The following is an 18,584-nucleotide window of genomic DNA, read 5'->3' on the forward strand; positions in this document are numbered from 1 at the left end:
TCAGATCCTCTGAAGATGCCAGCCACAGATGCAGGCGAAACGTCAGGAGAGAATGCTGCTAGAACACGGCCATACAGCCCGGAAACCACACAGCACCCAAGTGATTCCGGCCGTGAAAGCCTTCGACAATACATTGAAATTCATTTTGTTAGTTTTGGCCCTGCTCTCTCATCTGTCCAGATCATTTTGAATTCTGCCCTTGTCTTCCAGGACATTTGCTGCCCTTCCTAATTTGGTATCGTCTGCAAATTCATCAGACTTCTGATATATTTATTTCCTTTACAAATCTGGTGAACCCGAGTTTGACACCCAACTCCTCCACATGAGTGGTGGGACTCTCATCTGGAGAAATGAGTTTGATTCTCTGCTCTGAAGCTGCAGACTCTATTCTGGTGCATCGGGTTTGTTTCCCCCACTCCTACCCATGAAGCCTGCTGGGTAACCTTTGGCTAGTCTCAGATCTCTCCATCACAGAACTCTCTCAGCCCCACCTGCCTCGCAAGGTGTCTGTTGTGGAAAGGGAAAGAGAAGGTGATTGTAAACTGCTTTGATACTCCATAAAGGTAGAGAAAAGCAGGGTGTAAAAACCAACATTTCTTGTTTTTCCGCTGGAGTTCAGTCCAAACCAAGACAGGGAACATCTTCAAAGCCAGCTGAAGGAAAATATAACAGCTTAAAAAGCGAGCTGAAGAAAAATATAACAGTTTTAAAGTGTAATGGAAGCCTAGAGATTCATGCAAGGTAGATTAAAATTTTTGGAATAGGAATTAAATGAGCAAGAAAGTGCAGGGCAAATAAGTGCAGGCCTTTCCACCTCAATCTTCCTCTTCTCCTGCTGCCCAAACGAAACAACCTCAGCCCCTGCATCCATTTGGAGTGGAAAAATCTAGTGCCTGGACTATTTCCTTTAGCTCCTGCTAAGATAAACCTCTGCCATTTCACCCATCTGTTTTGTCGAGAGGTTCATGTTCCCGTCCCCTCTCAGAATGATCTTGCGAAGAAGGAAAGGGAAAGGTGTCTTTCAGGAGTCCCAAAGAACTTAGATTTGGTCAGAAATTCAGTGTTTTGCTCTTCCTTTCTCAGAGCACCTTTACTCTGAGACCACTAGCAAGAACGGGAAAAGGTCCACTCACAGTGTCCTGCATGCATGATCTGTTTAGATTGTGAAGGACACTTACCCTGTGGCTATTCCTTTTACAGTGGGGTTTCCCCATAGTTTTCTAAGCACACCTAGTTCATCCTCTGAGCCCTGGCAGGACATTGTAGCCTCCTGCCTAGAGAGTCTCGGAGGTGCTGTGGAAAGGGGAGCTATAAACTGTGGAAGACTCCTTTTTTCCTGATAAAGCTGAACAAACTGGTTTTTTATTCCCTTTGACACAATTGCCAGGATGCAGAGGGGACTATAATGCAAAACTGGCAAGAAAGAACAGGTGAGTTCTGTAGGAGGCGCTCCCAGGTAGCAGTGGCTCCCCTTTCTCCTGTCTCCCCCTTCTCTGGGCCTGGCAGTTGGCTCTCCTCCTTTTCTAGACCCCGCTGGACTGAGCTGACCCCTGTCAGCCTCCCTCATTTTGGGAAAAGCCATTTTGGAAAAGGGGCACCTTCTGAACAGTGGCCCCAAGAGTGGTGTGGGCAAGAAAGCCAGAGGGAGAAGTGAGAAAATCCAAAGAAAGCTTAACCCACCTCTGCTTGAATTGCCTTTCCTGCGGAGGCAGAGGAAAAAGCACGGTTTCTGAGGTTTTGATCTGAGGCACGGTGAGTTTGGGAGAGGGAAAAACTTGTGCATAACTGAGAATCCAACCCGAAGGGGATGGATGCTAACTGCGAAGGTGGCCACATAAATGGACGTTGCGCGTCTTCTTCCTCTTTCTAAAATGTCAACCTCTTTGAGTGTAGAACCTGTGGTATTAAAGGAAGGGATGAATGAAGTAGAACAGCCTGAAAAATACCAAGCATGCACCTTGCCATTAAATGCATCCAAAAGAAATTCTTTTCCCACAAGCCTAGTATATCCAGCTCCCGACTTCTAAGGTGTGGGAGGAGAAGCAAATCACCATAGCTTCACCCACACAGCTATTTCTCTGTGTGTATAATGTAGTGTTATGTGTTGGCTGAGACTCTCTGGCGCATGTACATGCAGCAAAATAGATGAGCAAACTGCCCACACGTGAGGTGATTTACACACAGTGTTCGTGCATTTTTCTGAACTGGAATTCGAAAAGAATTTATAGCCGCTAAAAGTTATCTGTTAGAGAAGGCAATCACTGAGGTGCTGTGGGGTTTCCGGGCTGTATGGCCATGTTCTAGCAGCATTCTCTCCTGATTTTTCGCCTGCATCTGTGGCTGGCATCTTCAGAGGAGAGAATGCTGCTAGAACACGGCCATACAGCCCAGAAGCCACACAGCAGTGATTCCGGCCGTGAAAGCCTTCGACAATACAAGGCAATCATTGCTCGGCAGTGGATACAGCTTTGGCTTTCAGGTTTTCTATAGTCAGGAACTCATTCTGCGGTGAATAGTTTAGGTAGGTAGCCATGTTTGCAACAAGAACTGTGGCTTGCTGCATCAGAATTTTAAATTCTGAGCAGCGCAAGGAGGGAGAGATAAGGAATGTCCAGGCAAGCTAATGTAATGATAAACCACAGCCCGTGGTTACATCTGACCCATGAGTTTCATAGGAGGTGAATGGAGGAGGAGGAGGAGGAGACTTAAAGGGGCCTACAAACTCCTTTCCCTTCCCCCCTCACAACAAACACCCTGTGAGGTAGGTGGGACTGAGAGAGCTCAGAAGAACTAGCCCAAGGTCAACCAGCTGGCGTGTGTTGGAGTGCACAGGCTAATCTGAATTCCCCAGATAAGCCTCCACAACTCAGGCGGCAGAGCGGGGAATCAAACCCGGTTCCTCCAGATTAGAGTACACCTGCTCTTAACCACTACGCCACTGCTGCTCCTCAAGCTGGCTCTGACTTCTGGTTTACCTGTAGTGGTGCTATTTTGAAATGTTGAGCATCGAGGCACAAGAAGCAGCGTTTGACAGCTGAATTTCTCATATTGATTTTAACTCTTTTAACATATTGATTTTAACTTTTCTCATATTGATTTTAACTTTTAATATGCAACTTATCCTTGAAATCAGGCTCCATCCCTGAAGACTGGAAGATGGCCAATGTCACACCAATCTTTAAGAAAGGATCTAGGGGGGACCCGGGAAATTACAGGCCAGTCAGTTTGACATCTGTTCCTGGTAAATTAGTAGAATCTGTCATTAAAGATAAAATTATAAAACATGTAGAAAAGCAAGACCTGCTGAGAAAGAGTCAGCATGGCTTTTGCAGAGGCAAATCCTGTCTTACAAACTTACTAGAGTTCTTTGAGGATGTAAACAGGCATGTGGATAAGGGGGAACCAGTGGACATTGTCTACTTGGATTTCCAAAAGGCTTTTGACAAAGTTCCTCACCAGAGACTATTGAGAAAACTCAGCAATGAAGGAATAAGAGGGGAAGTCCTCCTATGGATTAAAAACTGGTTGAGAAACAGGAAGCAAAGAGTGGGTGTAAATGGGAAATTCTCACAATGGAGAGATGTAGGGAGTGGTGTCCCCCAAGGATCCGTATTGGGACCAGTGCTCTTTAACCTATTCATAAATGACCTGGAAGTAGGGGTGGGTAGCGTGGTGGCCAAGTTTGCAGATGATACCAAATTATGTAGGGTGGTGAGAACCACAAAGGATTGCGAGGAGCTCCAAGCGGACCTTGATAAATTAGGTGAGTGGGCTAAGAAATGGCAAATGCAGTTCAATGTAGCAAAATGCAAAGTGATGCACATAGGGGCAAAAAATCCAAACTTCACATACATGCTACAGGGGTCAGTGCTATCAGTCACAGACCAGGAAAGGGATTTGGGCGTCTTAGTTGATAGTTCCATGGGAATGTCAACTCAATGTATGGCAGCTGTGAAAAAGGCAAACTCTATGCTGGGGATAATTAGGAAAGGAATTGAGAATAAAACTGCAAAGATTGTCATGCCCTTATATAAAGCTGTGGTGCGACCGCACTTGGAGTACTGTGTTCAGTTCTGGTCGCCACATCTCAAAAAGGATATTGAAGAGATAGAAAAAGTGCAGAGAAGGGCGACGAGGATGATTGAGGGACTGCAGCACCTTCCTTATGAGGAAAGGCTGCAGCGTTTGGGACTCTTTAGTTTGGAGAGGAGACGTCTGAGGGGGGATATGATTGAAGTCTATAAAATTATGCATGGGGTAGAAAATGTTGACAGAGAGAAATTTTTCTCTCTTTCTCACAATACTAGAACCAGGGGGCATTCATTGAAAATGCTGGGGGGAAGAATTAGAACTAATAAAAGGAAACACTTCTTCACGCAACGTGTGATTGGTGTTTGGAATATGCTGCCACAGGAGGTGGTGATGGCCACTAACCTGGATAGCTTTAAAAGGGGCTTGGACAGATTTATGGAGGAGAAGTCGATTTATGGCTACCAATCTTGATCCTCTTTGATCTGAGATTGCAAATGCCTTAACAGTCCAGGTGCTCGGGAGCAACAGCCACAGAAGGCCATTGCTTTCACATCCTACATGTGAACTCCCAAAGGCACCTGGTGGGCCACTGCGAGTAGCAGAGAGCTGGACTAGATGGACTCTGGTCTGATCCAGCTGGCTTGTTCTTATGTTCTTATGTTCTTAACTCACCAGTCGGGGCTTCAGCTGAGACGCTTCTAGTTGCAAAGGAAGGGAGAGAAAGTAGAGCAAGTGGGGACATTCAGGAGAAAACAAGCAATGCATGAGACTTTGGTGGCACTGTGCCATTTGCATCGCTAGAACTAAAAACAGAGAGAGTGTGTTGACCCCTTATTTATAAAATGTATGGAGCCAACTGCATCACTCCACACTAATGTTCAATATGATTGCTTCTTACACAGCCTTTTTTTTTAAAGGGGGGGAACTAATAAAGTCTGGAAAAGGAGGGGGGATTAAAGAGAATTTTCCTCTTATTTCAGAAACAATGAACTTTTTGTTCCTTTCCCACACAAAGGCTGTTAGAGAAACTGACTAGAACTTCATCTGTTTTCAACGCTTTTCTGTTTGAGGGACTCAGAAGTTGAAACTTTCCCAGACTGGGGGAGAGGGAGTGGAAGGTAAAACTCTGCCATTCTTGGGGTTAATATATTTATATTTCTCTCACTTACCCAAATGGCTCTTCACTGATTTTGTATGTTAACTGTTTTTAAAGATACGTTGATAGTAACTAGCTAAAAGTCCTGTGGTGTTTGATAGGCAGGGGGAGAGAAGGAGCAGGGGGTGAAATTATTCTATTTTAAATTTTACTTTTCAGTCCAAAAGTAGCCTCTGAAGCCTTGCAGAATTGAACAGTTGACTACAAAATGTTCCTTAGAGGAGGACTCTGAGCTGAATCTGGGTGTAGGCAATGCAGAGAGACGCTCTGCTCCTTTGTGGTCACTCCTGATATCCCTCTCAGCAGTCCTTTCCCATTCCACTCACTAGAACCCTATATGCTCTCTTGCCATCCTACTCCCCACAAAGAAGATCTGGCACACTGGAATAACGGCTAGAGCAGGGGTCTGCAACCAATTGGTCATGCTGGCAGGGGCTAATGGGAATTTTTATTTATTTATTTATTTATTTATAATCAATTTTATATACCGCCCCTCCCCCGAAGGGCTCTGGGCGGTGAACAACATAATCATAACAGAAATAACATTAAAATCCCAGTTAAAACAGCGAATTAAATAAAATTACAGCGGCATCCGACAAATTTCATAAAGCGTGACCACCCACCCTGGAAGCAGGCCCAAAAAGCTGAGGGCCTCCACAAAATTAAGGGCCCAGAGCGAAAGGAGGGGAGGAGGCGGGGGGAGGGCGCACTTCAGCGGTCGGCCCCTCCAAGCGCCAGTCGGAGACTGGTCGGTCTTACACAGGCCCTGCGCGAACTCTCCAAGATCCCGCCAGGGCCCGGATAGCTTGGTGGTAAAGTGTTCCCGCCAGGCAGGGGCCAGGGCTGTAAAGGCCCTGGCCCGGGTAAACGAAACGCGCATCATCGAGGGGCTAGGGACAACCAGCAAGTTGGCCTCTGCCGAACGCAGAACGCAGAGGGACATATGGGGTAAGAGCGGTCGAGAAGGTGCCGAAGGTCCCAGACCGCGTAAGGCCTTAAAGGTGAGTACCCACACCTTATGAATGATTCCGGAACTCAGCGAGGAAGCCAGTGCAAGCGGCGCGCTTACAGGATCCGAATGTGTTCTCTAAAGGCACCACCTGTGAGCACCGCAGCGCCCGTACGCATGTTGCACCAGTTTCAACTTCCGGATCAGGCGTAAAGGAAGGCCAGCGTGAAGCTGAGTTACAATAGTCTAGCCTAGAATTTGACCGTTGCATGGATCACAGTGGCGAGGTCTGCCTGGGAGATGAATGGGGCCAACCGCCGGACTGGCTGTCGAAGATGGAAGCACGCAACCCGGGTTATATGGGCCACCTGAGTCTCCATTGAAAGAAACGAATCCGGTGGAGGTGGACCCCGAATAGGGCCGGAGGAGGCTAGTGCCAATGAAGCCCCCTCCCACTCCGGTGGCTGAAATTTACCCGCCTCCCCCCGGCAGCCCAGCCAAAGGATCTCCGTCTTCGATGGATTCCGGTTTCACCTGCTCTGTTGCAACCAGCCAGCAACCGCCTCCAAGCAATGCTGTAGAGCTGCAGAAGTGACAACTGTCCCCACCTCCATCAGCAGGAATAGGCTGAGTGTCATCAGCATACTGATGACAGATCAGCCCAAAGCTCCGCACCAACTGAGCAGAGTGGTCGCATATAGATGTTAAACAATAGCGGGGAGAGCAATGCCCCCTGAGGCACACCACACTGAAGTGGGCACCTCTGGGAGGCTTGGTCCCCACACCACACTTGCTGACTCCGGTCCCGGAGGAACGAGACAATCCACTGAAGGACAGTGCCCCGCACCCCGGAAGCGGCCAGGCGGTGGGCCAAAAGGTCGTGGTCGACCATATCAAACGCTGCGGTAAGGTCCAATAATACCAGCAGCGCCGATCCACCTCGGTCAAGTTGTATGCGGAGCGTGTCCGTGATGGCGACAAGAACAGTCTCCGTCCCATGCCCAGCACGGAAGCCGGACTGGAAGGGATCGAAAGCCTGTGCGTCCTCCAGGAAGCCCTGAAGCTGCTCCAACACCACTCTCTCAATTACCTTCCCCAGAAACGAAAGATTCGAGACGGGGCGGTAATTGGCCAGATCTCCTGGATCTAACGGTTTCTGAATTGTAGTCCATGAATATCTGGAGAGCCGCAGGTTGCAGACCCCTGGGCTAGAGTGTTGGACTATGATTTGTGAGACCCAGGTTCAAATCCTCATTCTAGCCTAAATACTAAGAAATACACACGTTGCACTCTGGCTGTATCCAATCTTATATATTGATCTTACATATAATTAATCAACTTAACACTTCTATTTGTATTTACATTTCCTCCATTTCTCTGACAGAGTTCTTCAAGATACAGTATAAGTCTTCCAACACTTATAACTCAACATAAATAACCACTTAGTCCATTCAATTCCTGCCGATTCTTTTTTCAGAGACAAAGCTTCAGTTTCATATACTCCACATACCAATTCTGTAGGTTCTACATAAAAACTTTTCGCACGTAGTAGAGAACGTTTTTCGTGCGTCTTCCTCAGTATGTTAGTATGTTCAATCACACTTCCAACAATTCTTTGAGGCTTCTAATGGGTATATTGGCTCTCTATTATGAGTTGCCCCAATCACACTTCCAAAAATTCTTTGAGGCTTCTAATGGGTATATCAGAAATTAAAGTTACACATATACATATACATATATATGGCTCTCTATTATGAGTTGCCCGCTCCCATCTCTGCCTTCCTCACTCTGCCATGGAAGCTTGCTGGAAGACCTTAGCCGGCCACTCACTCTCCCTAACCTACTTCACAGCAGTGTTGCTGTGAGGATAAAATGGAGACAGGGAGATCGGCGTTGTAAACGGCTGGGTTTTTACCATCAATTCACTTTTGGTGACCCCTAGTGTGGCTTTCAAGGCAAGAGACAATCAAAGGTGGTTTGCTGTTGCCTTCCTCCATGTCACAATCCTAGTCTTCCTTAGAGGACTCCCATCCAAATACTTGGCAGAGTTAGCTCTGTTTGCTTCTGCATCCTGACGAGATCAAGCTAGCCTGTGTGTGTGTTTATATATATATAAATTTCCCAACGATGAGCCAGAAAAAGTGAAGGACTCTGGGAGATGTAGTCCAGAGGGCAGCCTTTCCTGCTCAAAGACGGGCCAACTGGACTACAACTCTCACAATCCTTTGCTTTACCATTCCATCCAGCAGCAGTGGCGTAGGAGGTTAAGAGCTCGTGTATCTAATCTGGAGGAACCGGGTTTGATTCCCAGCTCTGCCGCCTGAGCTGTGGAGGCTTATCTGGGGAATTCAGATTAGCCTGTACACTCCCACACACGCCAGCTGGGTGACCTTGGGCTAGTCACAGCTCCTCGGAGCTCTCTCAGCACCACCTACCTCACAGTGTGTTTGTTGTGTGGGTAAGGGCAAGGAGATTGTGGCCCCTTTGAGTCTCCTGCAGGAGAGAAAGGGGGGATATAAATCCAAACTCCTCCTCCTCCTCCTCCTTTTCTTCTTCTTCTTCTTCTTCTTCTTCTTCTTCTTCTTCTTCTTCTTCTTCTTCTTCTTCTTCTTCTTCTTCTTCTTCTTCTTCTTCTTCTTCTTCTTCTTCTTCTTCACCAACAGAGTCCTTACCTCACCCAGAGGGCCAGGGGCGAAGGTTTGAAGAGCAACTGGCTGTCAGTAAGGGGCAGAAAGAGAAAGAAGGATCTAGGGGACAGTGGCTGAAAGATAGATATGAGAGAAAGAAAGGGAACTGGAATAAGTGGGGAGCGAGAGAGAGCTGGGGTAGCAAGCCAGGATCCAGCTTTGCAAACCACAGTTTTCTAGTGCCTGTTGTATTTTCTCATACAACAGGCTTTACTGCTAGTCCAGGGGTAGGGAACCTGTGGCTCTCCAGATGTTCAGGAACTACAATTCCCATCAGCCCCTACCAGCATGGCCAATTGGCCATGCTGACAGAGGCTGATGGGAATTGTAGTTCCTGAACATCTGGAGAGCTGCAGGTTCCCTACCCCTGTGCTAGTCAGTGAATAAAGCTCCTGCCCCATGCTCTGCCTCCTTCCAAAATAAGGGCCTTATCCGTGGATGGGATGGTAAAAGGTGTATGTGGGGGAGGGCACTTTTCTAGTCCACAGTTGAGGCCTATCCTATGGGTGGAGCATGGTATGGGGCAGGGCTGGTTTTTCAAAAACCTGCTTCCTCTAATTAACCATACCCCCAGGAGTTGAAAAGAGGTCAGTAAATCCATCCCCTCAAACCTGAATCTGTGTGGGTATGGGAGGGGGGAAAGGGCAGGGAGAGAAAACACTTCTCCAAAATTGACATAGTTAATGCTGTTATGCTGTTAGCAGGAAGTAAAGTACTTTGAGACTCCCACACATTAAGATGGTTTATCAATTCTGGTTACTTTTATTTCCTGTGGAAAGTGTAACTTCTCAGTTTAAAGTTGGTCAGCACCAGGTGACATGTAAAACTGCTCTGTTCTACTCTGATTTTTGTTTTGTTTTTGCCTGTCAGATAGTGAGAAATCTTTGACAAAACTCTCCATAGTCACAACAGTTGTAGATATTTACCAGAAAGATATTGCTATTATCTGATGTTACAGACTAAGGCATTGACAGTAACATATTAAACAGAGACAGTTTTTGGTTGGGTTTTCTGGACTGAGTTGCCATGGTCTGGTAGATCTTATTCCTAATGTTTCCCCTGCATCTGTGGCTGGCATCTTCAGAGGTGTATCACAGAGGGAAATCTGTTACCCACTATGTCATCAACAAACAAAGCCTTCGACAATACATAGAGACAGCTTTGTTTGTTGACTAAATTACTTCTGTTCTGGTTCCACAGGTATAATCTTCGTGGATTAGAAAGCATTCCTTTATGATGTAGGTTCCTCTGCTCTTATTCTGACACATTATGAATGGTCACGACAAGAGGAAATTATATAGAATTGTGTAGAACTGTCTTTCTCCACGTACGAACAAAGCTCTCCACTATTGCTCTACAAAGATGTAGTGGAGGAGGGTTGTTCATTCTCTGGTGTTCCAGTTCAGTGTAGGAGCTCTGTGGACCAATTGCGTATCAGTGGCGGGTGTTAGAATTGTAAACGTTTCTTCCGCAGCCCGTAATTCACCCTGCCTAGGAAGTCAGGTGACACCAGAAGGCCAGTCTGATGCTGATTGCTGATATAGCTCTCAGAGCTGCAACTTCCCTTCAGTCTGGACAACTTGTTGCTAGTGATTAAGATCAGGTGAACTCTAATCTGGTGAACCAGGTTGGATTCCACGCTCCCCCACAAGAGCGGCAAAATCTTATCTGGTGAATTGGATTTGTTTCCACACTCCTATATTCCTGCTGGGTGGCCTTGGCTAGTGACAGTTCATTCAGAACTCTCTCAGCCCCACCTACAAGGTAGGGGAGAGGAAGGGAAGGAGTTTGTAAGCCCCTTGAGTCTCCTTACATGAAAGGGGAGTATAAATCCAAACTCCTCCTCCTCCTCCTCCTCCTCCTCCTCCTCCTCCTCCTCAACACGTTAACTGATCCTCTCTCTGTGCTACCAGACTCTCAGACTTAATTCTTCAGTCCTCCTCTCTGGCTGTTGTCTTCAGGTATTTGGTCCGTCTGTCACTGAACTTCAACAATAGACACCAGTGTCTGATCACAACATTTGGAGCCGGAAAGGAAGATTTTCCCAGCTGGAGTTCCCCCTGCCTTAAAAAACCCCCCTGAATTTGTCATTCCTTTACAGAATGTGACTTGCATATTGATCTGAATATCTAGATTCTAATCCAGTAACACCTTAAGAAACCAACAAGATTTTGGCAAACAAACTTTTGAGAGTTAAAGCTCCCTTCATCAGATACCTTATTTATCTGAGTGCCTTCAGACATTACAAAAGGAATGGGGAAATGGAATAAGCAATGATTAGGGAGATGCACGCATTCCTGTTTCAGACATTACACAGGAAGGAACACGTCTCACACTGTCCAAAATACTAGAATCAAAATAAGCGATCAGTTCTACCTATGCAGATGTAAGTTGTGTCCTTGGCACAGATCTTCTAATTTTGTCTTGTAACAACACCCCTACCCAAACCATTCTATTCTTACGTGGAGAGCCCTGCTATTTTAGAACGCAGTGCCTCTTTCTGGTGATGTAACTTCCCTATATCCATAAAAGCCAAATCATCTGGCTGGCAGAGCCTGTGGTAAAGGTCACGTACATAAGAATATGTCTGGGAATCGTCTTTGACATAACTGTGAAGCATATGGCCATATATGGATAGGATCACGGCTCAGCCATGTTATTGAAAGTATGGCTCAATTTACACATGGCAGCAAAATGAGGCAGGAATAAGGTAAGAGACTGCTGAGGTTGAAGAATAGATGGTACCATTTCAGGCTGCGGGTGAAGGTCCCGGAAGATCACATTTCTGAATACTCCCCTTCATTAAATAGAAAATCCTCACACCAAACAAAAAGAGAAGACAGAATCTTTGTCTTTGCTGATACATTTTTTTTCCTGAGTGACTTTTTTAAAATGGAAAGGAACATCCAAATAAAAATGTAAGCGCCCTGCCAGATCAGACCAGTGGTCCATCGTCCTAGGGTCAATAACCAGGAGAATTAAGAAATGGCCCAGAGCGGGAAGACAGTCACCTGATATTGCCTCGTACCATTGGTATTCAGATGTGTACTAAGAACATAGAAGTCCCCTTTATTTACTAGATACGTGTACAAAGATTTGGGTAAGATCTGAAATCCATCAGCTGCCTTCTAAAAGTGGTGCATTCGATTTCAGGACCTCGCTCTTACTATTCCATTTTGTGTAAAGCAGACTTATTTATCTTAGAATGTATGGGGCAGTTGTGAGGTAGATGGATCTGAAATAGGTAGATGGATCTGAAACGGAATTGGTGCTTCTGTATTCATGGGCGATAATCCTGTGCACCAGAATTGGGTACACATTTGCTAGAGGTAGGAGACCACATAATTCATATGCACCTTGTCATCCTAAATACTGGAGAGTCGAGAAAACTCCATCAATAATAGAATGGCAACATAAGGTTATGAATATTGTTAGAACAGCCAAGCTTTCAGGTTATATAGATTATAAATTGGATTCTGATTTTAAGGAGGAAGGGAGAAACTGGATAACTTACATAAAAAGAAAATATGAATATAACCTTGTAACTATATATGGTATATAATTTTGTTTTTGTTTTATTATTTTATTGTTTTGTTTCTTTTAATATTATTACTATTATCTCTCTTCTCTTTAATTTTCTTTTCTTTATTTTTACTGTTATATTTTTTATTCTTTATTTTTTACTGTCATCATTTATTTTTATTTTCTTGGTTTATTTAATTATTTGTCTTTACATGTATTTTTTTTAAACGATGCAATAGCTGGAAGTGCCTTTAGTTATAAAATAAATATTAGATTGAAATTTCTGTATCTTTTTATGCATTGTATTTGGTGAATGTTGCAATAAAAACTTATCCCCCCCCAAAAAAGATTTTGTGTTCAGAACAGTTACTTGGAGAGTTAAACTGGATGACTCATGAACTCTTTTAAAGTTTCATTTCTAAAGAAACTGAAATTGACATCATCACAGCTACTTCCTATATAGGGGCTAATTACTGGCATTAGAATATGTCAGAAAACAGCTGGGTCAGGCCAGCTAGAACAGGGGTAGGGAACTCATGCGGCTCCGGAGAGTCAGACATGCTGCTCTTCTGCTCCTTACGCACCAGGTCTGCTGGCTCCATGAAGGCGGTGCAATCGCCCCTGCATCTCCTTGCCCGCCCTGCGAGGTGGCAGGGCGGGTGCAACTAACTACCCATGGTCGAGGCTGGAGCCACGCCGCCAGGCTTCCCCTCTCGCCCGCCCCCCGGTTGGAGTGGGCGTAGCTTTCCGGGCGGGCTCGGTGAGGCTGAGTCAGCCGGCTTCATCCCGTCTGCCGATCCGCACCTGCAGGGCAGCGGCAGCAGGGCGGGCGCATCCATGCACTTCTCAGAATGAGCGGAGTAAAAGGTAAAAAATATGTATAGTGTTATCTTTATATATATAGTGTTATCTTTATTTTAAATGTCAAAAATTATTTGTGGCTCCAAGTGTTTTCTTTTCCCATGGAAAACGGGTCCAAATGGCTCTTTGAGTGTTAAAGGTTCCCTACCCCTGAGCTAGAAGATACACTGCTTTTCATTTCTGTTTGTAGCACAAAAGCTATATAGACTACCGGTATATATTATTCTGGAATTAATTTTATGCTATTTCAAACAAGGAGCCTAAGAGAGAACAAATAGGAAATCCCATTCCCTAAAATCAGTCACTCCGTGGTTCTGTGGCTCAGACCTCACCCACACATTTTTGTAGGTGGAATTATTTCTACCCACAGAAAAAGGCTTCTTCCCTCTCCCTCTCCCCCACTCCCACCCCATCACAACCCTAAATGTTGTTATTGGGGTCTCTCCCCACTGAGCAGTACTTGGAAGGGCACGTTGAGTTCCAGAAGGAGTGGGGGGCAAGAAAGTCACACTCCATGGGCAGAAATTCATCCACCCCCAGAAATGCTACTCTGGATCCAAATTTTCTTTGCCACCCTTTAACTGGCTCTCTGCTGAACAGCACCTTAAACTCCAACAAAATTTCCAGGATCGGAAATCAAACTTCCCTTGGACACATCACTATAATGGATTTAGCAATGTGTTCAAGCTCACATACTACATAGTAATACACTAGTGAAGAGTTCAGTGTCTTCAGCAGTGGCGTAGTGGTTAACAGCAGCGATGGTGAGGTGGTTAAGAGCAGGTGCACTCTAATCTGGAGAACTGGGTTTGATTCCCTGCTTTGCCACTTGAGCTGTCGAGGGGGACTAGATCAGTGGTGGCGAACCTTTGGCACTCCAGATGTTATGAACTACAATTCCCATTAGCCCCTGCCAGCATGGCCAATTTGCTTTGGAGCTCTCTCAGCCCCACCAACCTCACATGGTGTTTGTTGTGGGGCTGGGGGAAGGGAAAGGAGTTTGTAAGCCCCTCTGAGTCCCTACAGGAGAGAAAGGGGGATATAAATCCAAACTCCTCCTCCTCCTCCTTCTTCTGCTTCTGTTTCTGCTTCTTCAACTGAACATCCAATATGCTGCCAGTCCTATTGTAACATGTAAGTTGTTGATTACATCAACATTTGTTGTATATTTTCAGCTTATTTTTTTTTGTCTCCCAAATTGCAAAAACATGTGCTAAGATAACAGGATGTAACGGTTTGCAGCTTTCTCCCCACTCTTATTGGCTATATTTGCAGTTTTGCTTGTAATCAACTAAGACATTTGTACTTTAAAATTTCTCCCAGATGGTGATCCAGCACTGTAAGTGCTATTCCATACTAGCCCATACCATACTAGCTCCAGATTTTTATGGTGCAAAATAGATATTCCTGGTAAGAAGGACTACTGTGTGAACGGAGTATTTGCTGACTTCAAATATGTCCATAATGGAAAAAAAGAAAGATGTTGTGGGCGCTGACGCTCAGTAAAGAAACAGTGTTTTTAAAGTGCAACTTCAGCAAAATGGAAACTGTATATTATTTCCAGTGATTTCATGGCTAATCTTTTAATAAGGGTCTTCATTCTTCAAGAAATCTAAGTAAACTTGAGAGGATTCAGCACAGTGCAAGAAATTACAACTTCTATACTGGATCTGAGTTTGAGTACCAATTCCTCTTTTTTTTTTGTTTGCGGTGCAGTGGGCAGATCTCAGGAGGTTTATGCCATGCAAGCGTTTTCTAAGCAGGAAGAGGGAATGCTTGCTAATATTCTTTGGCAGGCTGCTTTCAAAGCGAGAAACAGAGACATGCACATACCCCGACCTCTGCTTCTATCAGCATCGCCAAATCTTGGGTTGGGGCTAAGTTAGCCAAACAGTCTCTGAGAAAATACGATATCATTCATACGTACAACTCGGTTGGAACAGAGCCATACTTCTACTGTTAAATGTATCATTCCTTTGGACCGGCATGGGCTTTATCAAAAAGCATTCCATAGGCCGTGTTTACATAACTGCGGTGGGGATGTAGGAATAAGCATGGCTGTGGCACTGCCTTAAATATTTCCAGGTCAGAGGGAATTAGAAAGAGAACTTTTATCAGCTAGCTGCAGGTAAACATAATGCTGCATTTCAGGAACCAACCAGACCCACAAAGAGACACACCTCTGGAAACCATTTGAAACCATTTACAGTTGGAGTTGTACCACCAGTGGGCAAACATTCATTGGATGTAAAGCATTTATTTATTTACTTATTTATACATCAGATGTATAGGCCACCCTCCCCTGAAGGGCCCAGGGCTTTTCTATTAGCATAACAGGGATGGGAAATGGTGAAGGTCAGCGAAAACGCGCCGCATTACAGGCGTATGCTATTAAATAATAATCCTTCTATTTCATATGTTATGTTATCACATTAGAAGACTCAAAGGGGTCTACAAACTCCTTTCCCTTCCCCCCTCACAGCACTATGAGGTGGGTGAGGCTGAGAGAGCTCCAAAGAACTGTGACTAGCTCCGCGGTCGTTCAGTTGGCACAGTGTTGCGTCATGCTAAATGTAGTTCACCAGATAAGTTTCCCACAGCTGAAGTGCCAGAGCGGGAATCGTAAACCCGCTCTCTCCAGATTAGGAGTGCACCCGTTTTTCAAACCACCAAAGCCAATCTCTGGTCGGTAAGATCACAGTTTTAGTTTTTAGGCTCCACCATTCATCGTTAGAGACACAGACATTCATTGTTAGAGACATCGTTAGAGACAGATTGATGGGATCAGATTGATGTGAGAGTAACGTTTGTGCTACCGAGTTCTCAGGTGCTGTATACACCCAATACTTTACCTGTGACTTTTTCATACTTCCTTACCTCCAAAAGACTCTAAGCAATTCACATGGATTTCCATCCCCCCTGTTTTTCTTCCCTGCAAGTAAGCAAGCTAAAGACCGTGATTGGTCCAAGCTGACCTAGCAAGACCCATAGCTGAGTGAGAATTTTAACCCAGGCCTGTCCCATACTTCTCCAGCAGTCTAACTACTACATTATACTGCTCTGATTTAATAAGTCGATATTTTAAAATGCTCTGTGCGAAAGAACCCAAGTAACTGGTATATGAAAGCTTGACTACAGAGAACTGGTGCTATATCCAAAAACATTTGTTATAACAATGTACTGATAATACTTTCTGATACAGTGGAACCTCTGTTTTCGTTGTTGTTTTTCGTAGTTTGCTCCGGTTTTCGTTGCTTTTCATCGACGTGCACACGCTAATTTTGCAGCAACAAACGGCGTCCCTTGCATTTCCATTCCTTTCCGGTGTTTGCCTCGGTTTTCGTCGGTTTCAGATTTCGCCGAGGTTTCCCGGATGGATCAGGCCGCACGCAAAACCCAGGTCCTTAATTGTGAAGCAACATAGTCCCGGGGATTTTAGAAGTTTCGGACCTGGGAGTTGCGAACGATATGTTTCGTACACACCAGTAGGGCTTGCGGCAATTTTTTCTGCATGAATTTGATGGAGGAATAGTTCTGCGAATCGGTCTGAAGCTGCCCGCAGGGTCTTGCACAGTTATGGCGAGCATAATCCCAACTGGCTATTTGCCCCGTAGGCTTGTTGAAATTCATTCACCTGATGCCAAGCACACTGTTGTCCTAAGAAGCAAAGATTCCGCCACTGCCCAGGCCTGGTTCAACGCTATCCACTCCTGTGCCAGTGAACTTGTTCCTAAGGTCATCTCGGAGGTCAAAGATCAGTTGGGTAAAACGGGGCTTGCAGGAGCCCGAGAGATTAGACACCTCGGCTGGCTCGCGGAAAAGGTAACGGCAGCTTTCTTCTCGTTACTCCACATGTTCTGTTCTCCACTTGCGCTCGAAATCACCCAGAGATTAATCTTCATCCCGACCTGTTGATTTTAATTGAACAGTCGTCTTAAACGTTTGTGTCCTGCTTTTTCTCCGGCGAGTTTGACTGGAGATGTTCGCGGAATTTCATCAGCCCCCTGCCAGCAATTTTGCCAAAATGAGTGCCGGCGGCGCTTTATGAAATCATTGTAGTCCACTTAACATCTTCGAGAAAGCCTGAAGCTGTGCGACCCCTGGTCTAGAGTAACATTTTTTGCTGTGGGTTTAATGTGTAGGGCTGCCAACGCTGGGTTGGGAAATACCTGGAGACTTTTGGGGTGGAACCTGAGGAGGGCGGGGTTTAAGGAGGGGAGGGACTTCAAAAGGGGATTGTGCCGTAGAGTCCACCTTCCAAAGCAGCCATTTTCTCCAGGTGAGCTGATCACTGTCACCTGGAGATCAGTTGTAATCCCAGGAGATCTCCCTCTACCAGGTGGAGATTGGCGAGCCTATTTTTGTGGTGTACCGGTAGGCCAGGAGACTACATCGCTGGCTGTAGCTACCTGGTTTCTTCATAGTGCAACAAAGCCACAGCAGTGAAATTACTTCCATACAGCTTTGGGTATTTGACTTTTCCCAAATGTCTCCCCCTCCCCCAGGGGTACCACATGTCCCCCAGTGCATGCCATCTAATCACATTGGGGGGCTGGGTGGACTGTGGCCATGCTCACTGGCTCTGGGTGGTAGACCTGGGTGCCACCGTGGGCTCCGGGTGGTAGATCTGGGCACTGGCAGCAGCTCCGGTCAGTAGACCTGGGCTCCACCACTGGCTCCACGTGATAGACCTGCCACTGTCACCAGCTCTGGGCAGTAGACCTGGGTGCTGTGAGGAGTGGGGGTGGGTGTCAGAAAACTCAGATGTTGCCACGGGCTCCATTTCCCCTAGATACGCCTCTGCCCCAGGTCTGAGCAAAAAGCTATAAAACCTTTTCGTTTATACTTCCTTCACAGACGTCTTTCAGCTGTTTGCAGTTTTTCTTGTATCTGCCTGTGCTGGCAAGGATTGAACAGCAGAACAGCTGAACGCCGGTTTTGGAACAAAATAGAACTGTACTCTGTTAACCTTTGCAAAAAAAAGGATCTGTTTTTAACACCTGTGTATGCAAATGAGACACATTTAAAATTTGTTTAGGGTTGCTACCTGATTAAACTGATCTTAGTTGATGAACTGGATGACTTTTAGTTGATTGAATGATCACTGAAATCTGCATATGAATAAACAATTGTTGCGAGGCAGAAAATGTACTTCCACTGTTTTTAGATGATGCATGCATACTGATGTGAAAAGGGCATTCCTTAATATAAGACTAAAATGGGAGAATTCTTTGGTGATGGAACTTGCTATACGCCTGTCTTTATAAGTATTTGTACTAAAAGCAGTAGGGTGTTTTTTTTAAATAAAGTCTTCTGCCTGATTAATTTTGCTACCTTTTAAGTTGATCAATAGGTTTATTATTTGATTAATCTAATT

At 45.3% G+C, this 18,584-nt stretch overlaps 1 protein-coding gene across 1 annotated transcript in view; it reads left to right on the forward strand.

Annotated features, from left to right (window-relative positions):
• Positions 1 to 18,584, forward strand: part of SNTB1 (syntrophin beta 1) — a 98,061-nt gene that overhangs the window by 60,083 nt on the left and 19,394 nt on the right. The window contains exon 3 of the mRNA XM_048508063.1: positions 16,822 to 17,029. Coding sequence (XP_048364020.1) covers positions 16,822 to 17,029 — 208 coding nt within the window. The remainder of the gene's footprint in view (positions 1 to 16,821; positions 17,030 to 18,584) is intronic.

This window comes from Sphaerodactylus townsendi, linkage group LG09 (genome assembly GCF_021028975.2).
Source record: "Sphaerodactylus townsendi isolate TG3544 linkage group LG09, MPM_Stown_v2.3, whole genome shotgun sequence".
NCBI classification, from domain to species: domain Eukaryota; kingdom Metazoa; phylum Chordata; class Lepidosauria; order Squamata; family Sphaerodactylidae; genus Sphaerodactylus; species Sphaerodactylus townsendi.